Raw genomic sequence first — 6,966 nt, forward strand, 5'->3', positions numbered from 1 at the left:
ACACACAACACACACACTACACACTGACGTCACACACAACACACACACACTACACACTGATGTCACACACAACACACACACACTACACACTGATGTCACACACAACACACAAACACACTACACACTGATGTCACACACATCACACACACTACACACTGATGTCACACACAACACACACACACTACACACTGATGTCACACACAATACACACTGATGTCTCACACACACACTACACACTGATGTCTCACACAACACACAAACTATACACTGATGTCACACACAACACACACACACTATACACTGATGTCACACAACACACACACACTACACACTGATGTCACACACAACACACACACTACACACTGATGTCACACACACACAACACACACACTACACACTGATGTCACACACAACACGCACACACTACACACTGATGTCACACAACACACACACACACTACACACTGATGTCACACAAAACACACACACACTACACACTGATGTCACACACACACAACACACACACTACACACTGATGTCACACACACAGAACACACACTACACACTGATGTCACACACACACAGAACACACACACACTACACACTGATGTCTCACACACACACTACACACTGATGTCACACACACACAACACACACACTACACACTGATGTCTCACACACACAGAACACACACACTACACACTGATGTCTCACACAACACACACACTACACACTGATGTCACACACAACACACACACACTACACACTGATGTCTCACACACAGCACACACACTACACACTGATGACACAACACACACATACTACATACTGATTTCACACACACACACTACACACTGATGTTCCATACATACACACACTACACACTGATGTCACACACACAACACACACACACTACACACTGATGTCACACACCATCACACAACACACACTCACACAACACACACACTCACAACACACACCACATACCATCACAGATCACACTGATGTCACACACCATCACACAACACACACACACTCACAACACACACCACATACCATCACAGACCACACTGATGTCACACACCAAACACAAACCAAACACTGATCACACACACACACAGGTCTAATGCAGTAGGATCTGATCAGACGTCTGATCTGAACGCATGAGTTGAGGCTGAAGAATTCCACAGTGAACCTACCTGGAGTTTGTTTCTGGTCCTTTCTAGCATTCCTCTGTGTCTGTCAGAAGGCTGTAAGCTCCACCGCCTGCCCTCCGCTGATCCCTCCATCTCTTCCTCCACCTCCACCAACAGGTGGAACAGCGGAAGTCCTGAAGCGACGAGCAGTGAAGCCAAAGATGTCAATCACAAGCGTGTGCACTTCGACCTGGAGTCCGAGCGAGACGTTAAGAACCTGGACGGGGCAGTGGAAGGTTCTCAGGGGGTTATGGAGCGCTCGGATGGGGCACTGTGTAACCTGCTGGGGTGGGATCAGGGCAGCAGGAGGCTGGATGGGGGCATTAAAAAGCTGTTGAGGTCACAGCGTGGTGTTAGGGGGTTAGTGGGCAGCCCCCCCGCTCAGCTGTGTGCCAATGGAGACACAGCATCAGGACTCAGCCTGGTTCTGCTGCCCCCTGCCTGCCCCGGGGCACCACGTTCCTCTCTGTGGGAGGGGGAACTGCGGGAGATCGAGGGCAAAATCGAGGAATTCCGGGGTAACCTGAGGACTGCGCTGGCACGGAGAGCAGAGCTCCAGAGGAACCTGCAGAAAGAGAGAGAGAGGGAGAGAGAGAGGGAGAGAGCTGGCAGCTGTCTCTCCATCACAACAGACACCAACAGGAGGAGGTGATGAGTGAGACAGGAGGGATGAACGAGTGCCAGATCTCTTCTTCCCTCTTCTCTTTCCTTTTATAGAAACAAACTGAAAACAAGCTGAGTTTACCGATGTCTCACAAACAGCTTACAAAAGAACGAGAGACAAAACAGTGAGAAAAAACAAGTGAAAGAAAACAGGAAGAAGAGAGAAATTTTAAAAAACGTAATAAGTGAAGGACGAGCTGTGAAAGAGAGAAGAAAGAGTGAAAGTAACTAAATAATATGATAAATCATGATAAAAGGAGGACAGACAGGCAGAAGAAAGAAGAAAAATGAGTAAAGTGGAGAAATGATTGTAACGTCCATAATGACATCATCAGTGTGATTTCCACAAACGTCTCAGAGGATCGTTTGCACTAGTGATGTTTCTCTGGTGAGATGAAGATGCGAATGTGACTGAAGGAAACGTGACGTTGTTGTGATTAAACATCGGAGCTGATGTTTGTTTTAAACAGGAAGCTGTGATGTGGTTCAGAGAAATTACAGCGTCTACGTCTTTACCTTTTCAGATGCGGTGGTTTATTTCACCCCTGAAGTCAATCTGTAAACTTTCACAACTCCTGCATTTCGGTACTAATTCACTCGCTAGAGAAACAAACAAGGACACGGACACATTTATGCTAATTTATCACCAACACGGTTTTGTCTCTCAGAAACCGCAGCTTTAGAGTGTTTAAGAATAAAGTCTAAAATAAATGTCCAACATGACAGAAAATGGAGGAGGTTTTAACTAAATAAAATGAATGAGACTAAAAATTCTGTCAGTTCTTTTAGATCAGACATCATTCAGTTCTCGCTCGAGTCAGAAGAGTCAGGAGGATGTGGAGAAGCGAGGGATTCTACTGATCCATCCTCCCTCTGAGTCACAGCTCTCCAGCTTCATCCCTCAGTGTCACGTCTGGACCAGTCACATGACTTATAGAACCAGGGTGTATGTTTATATTCACTCAGCTACACGCCCTCAACACTTCACCTGCATTAACACCAATCTCCTGATTTTAATTAAGACCAAACTCTTGTTTTTTTCTGCTGAAGTTTGTCAGCTGTTTAAAGCTCTCATTCTGCTGACAGAAAAAACTGTGAATTATTAATGAATTATTTATTTTATTTTGTTGTACTGGAAGTGATTCGGGTCAAAAATCCGTTAGTCATTTCATTTCTAATTAAGCATGATGATGATGATGATGATGATGATGATGATGATGAAATGCTGTTTGATCTGATGTGTGTAGGAACATTTCTGTGATAACGTGATGGTGTGATGAGATGGAAAGTGTCTAAGCTATATAAAATGTTAGAAATGTAGTAAACATTATTAGTACATTTTAAAATAAATATTATTTCTACATGGTTGTAACTTTCACGCTCACTGGAACTATTATTTCACCACAAAAAAAGAGAAAGTTTTGTATGTGGTCTAAACGTGTCTCTAATCAGATTATTCTGAATCAGATATCAGATTATTCAGCCTGTAGTTTATCAGTATGAACATTTTGTGTCTAGAAATGAATCTAAAATGATCTGCTAATTGAACACTGTTTAACTCTCAGCTTGAATGATCTAGACCTAGTTTACATAATGAAATATCTGCTGCAGTGTAACGTTATATAACGTCTGATTCTCTTAGATGTACCAATGACATTTGAGCAAAAAGATGAAACATTTCCTGTTAGAAGATAAAGACAATAAAGTTAATAGAAGACGATGAAACCAAATTGTAGACATTTTCACTGGTTTCAGGCAGTAAACAGTGTTGAAGTTTATAAAAACTCTGGTGTGAGTTTGAGTTCCAGCTGAAGAACCGAATCCACCCCAGACTGTGCACACAACTCAGAGTAGAAACTTTAATCTCATTACAATTAAACACAAAGAAGAACAGAACAAAACTGAACAAAAGCTGATCATTAAACAGGTTTCCATAAACGAAAGAACATCAAATGTTTTAAAACTGAAACACAGAGTTTAATTACAGCCTGAAAACACACAGGTGAGAGGATCGGGGGAGTGTGTGTGTGTGTGTGTGTGTGTGTGTGTGTGTGTGTGTGTGTGTGTGTGCGTGTATGTTTCTTGTGCGAGTGTGTGTATATGTGTGTGTATATTTGTGTGTGTGTATATGTGAGTCTGTGTGTGTGTGTCTGTGAGTGTGTGTTTATGTGTCTATGTGCGAGTTTGTGTGTGTGTGTGTGTGTGTGTGTATGTGTATGTTTCTTGTGCGAGTGTGTGTATATGTGTGTGTGTGTATATGTGTGTGAGTGTGTGTATATGTGTGTGAGTGTGTATATGTATATGTCTGTGTGTGTGTGTGTATGTGTGCGTGTGTCTGTGAGTGTGTGTCTGAAAGTGTGTGTGTGTGTGCGTGTCTATGTGCGAGTGTGTGTGTGTGTGTGCATGTGTGAGTCTGTGTACATGTGTGTGAGTGTGTATATGTATATGTCTATGTGTGTGTATGTGCATGTGTGTGTCTGTGAGTGTGTGTCTGAAAGTGTGTATGTGTGTGTATGTGTCTAGGTGCCAGTTTGTGTGTGCATGTGTGAGTGTGTGTATATGTGTGTATATGTGTGTGTCTGTGTGTGTATGTGTGTGTGTTTGTGTAATTTGTAATATTTTCCCCATTTCAGAATAATGTAGAATTGGTTTTGTTTATAAATCTAGCTGGTGATTGGAGTTAAACCAGCACACATCTGAGTTTCTCCAGCAGCAGCAGCAGGAGATCAGATGGAAAAATCAATCACCAAACGTCCGTTAACACAGGAGGAGGAGGAGGAGGAGGAGGAGGAGGAGGAGGTCAACCAGACGAAAATAATTTTATTCCATCAGATAAATGTTTTATCCTTAAATCAGTCGACTACATGCTTCTGCCTGAGAGAACAGACTTACATCCAGATTTAAACACTCACTGATGAAGAATACTCCTCATCACACTCCTCATCACACTCCACATCACACTCATCACACTTTACATCACACTCCACAACACACTCCACATCACACTCATCACACTTTACATCACACTCCACAACACACTCCACATCACACTCATCACACTCCACATCACTCCACATCACTCCACATCACACTCATCACACTTTACATCACACTCCACAACACACTCCACATCACACTCATCACACTCCACATCACTCCACATCACTCCACATCACTCCACATCACACTCATCACACTTTACATCACACTCCACAACACACTCCTCATCACACTCCACATCACACTCATCACACTTTACATCACACTCCACAACACACTCCACATCACACTCCACATCACACTCATCACACTCCACATCACTCCACATCACACTTTACATCACACTCCACATCACACTCATCACACTCCACATCACTCCACATCACACTTTACATCACACTCCACATCACTCATCACACTTTACATCACACTCCTCATCATACTCCACATCACACTCATCACACTCCACATCACACTCCACATCCCACTCCTCATCACTCCACATCACACTCCACAACCCACTCCTCATCACACTCCACATCACACTCATCACACTCCACATCACACTCATCACACTTTACATCACACTCCACAACACACTCCACATCACACTCCTCATCACACTCCACATCACTCCACATCACAATTTACACCACACTCATCCCACTTTACCTCACAATCCACATCCCACTCCACATCACACTCCTCATCACACTTTACATCACACTCCACAACACACTCCACATCACACTCCATATCACACTCATCACACTTCACATCACACTCCACATCACACACATCACACTCATCACACTCCACAACCCACTCCTCATCACACTCCACATCACACTCCTCATCACTCCACATCACACTCCACATCACAATTTACACCACACTCATCCCACTTTACCTCCCACTCCACATCCCACTCCACAACACACTCCACATCACACTCCACATCACACTCATCACACTTCACATCACACTCCACATCACTCCACATCACACTCCACAACCCACTCCTCATCACACTCCTCATCATACTCCACATCACACTCCACATCCCACTCCTCATCACACTCCACATCACTCCACATCACACTCCATATCACACTCATCACACTTCACATCACACTCCACATCACACACATCACACTCCTCATCACACTCCACAACCCACTCCTCATCACACTCCACATCACACTCCTCATCACTCCACATCACACTCCACATCACACCACATCACAATTTACACCACACTCATCCCACTTTACCTCCCACTCCACATCCCACTCCACATCACACTCCTCATCACACTTTACATCACACTCCACAACACACTCCACATCACACTCCTCATCACACTCCACATCACTCCACATCACAATTTACACCACACTCATCCCACTTTACCTCACAATCCACATCCCACTCCACATCACACTCCTCATCACACTTTACATCACACTCCACAACACACTCCACATCACACTCCATATCACACTCATCACACTTCACATCACACTCCACATCACACCACATCACAATTTACACCACACTCATCCCACTTTACCTCCCACTCCACATCCCACTCCACATCACACTCCTCATCACACTTTACATCACACTCCACAACACACTCCACATCACACTCCACATCACACTCATCACACTTCACATTACACTCCACATCACACACATCACACTCCTCATCACACTCCACACTACATTAATCACTCATGTTCTTTTATCCGAGGCACATGTGGAAGAAACGTGAAAAGAAATCTTAGTTTTAGAGTTTTTATTTTATAAAACAATATTAAAATGATGTTCAATGAGCTGAAGTGGAGCTGAGAAACCTGAGAGGAATGATGGAGTGATGAAGCCATTAGCTGCACTCCAGATGGGTCTGAGAAAGAGAGAGGGAGGGGTGGAGGGGAAGGGGGGGGGTGACCCCTATTTGTCCAGTGTGGGGGAGAAGAAGAGGACAGAAAGTAAAGAGAGAAACAAGGTGAAGAAATGCTTAGGGTTAGTGTCAGTACTGAGAGCCATGTTCAGTTCAGTTCAGTGTTCAGTTCAGTGTTCAGTTCAGTTCAGTGTTCAGTTCA

The 6,966-nt window shown here is 43.9% G+C and overlaps 1 protein-coding gene across 1 annotated transcript in view; it reads left to right on the forward strand.

Moving 5' to 3' along the window:
- grin3ba (glutamate receptor, ionotropic, N-methyl-D-aspartate 3Ba) overlaps positions 1 to 2,959 on the forward strand; it is a 75,153-nt gene extending 72,194 nt beyond the window's left edge. The window contains exon 9 of the mRNA XM_060888820.1: positions 1,226 to 2,959. Within this exon, the coding sequence (XP_060744803.1) occupies positions 1,226 to 1,847 (622 nt within the window). The 3' untranslated portion in view covers positions 1,848 to 2,959. The remainder of the gene's footprint in view (positions 1 to 1,225) is intronic.
- Positions 2,960 to 6,966: the final 4,007 nt, after the last annotated feature.

The sequence above is a fragment of the Tachysurus vachellii genome, chromosome 15 (genome assembly GCF_030014155.1).
Source record: "Tachysurus vachellii isolate PV-2020 chromosome 15, HZAU_Pvac_v1, whole genome shotgun sequence".
Taxonomy (NCBI): domain Eukaryota; kingdom Metazoa; phylum Chordata; class Actinopteri; order Siluriformes; family Bagridae; genus Tachysurus; species Tachysurus vachellii.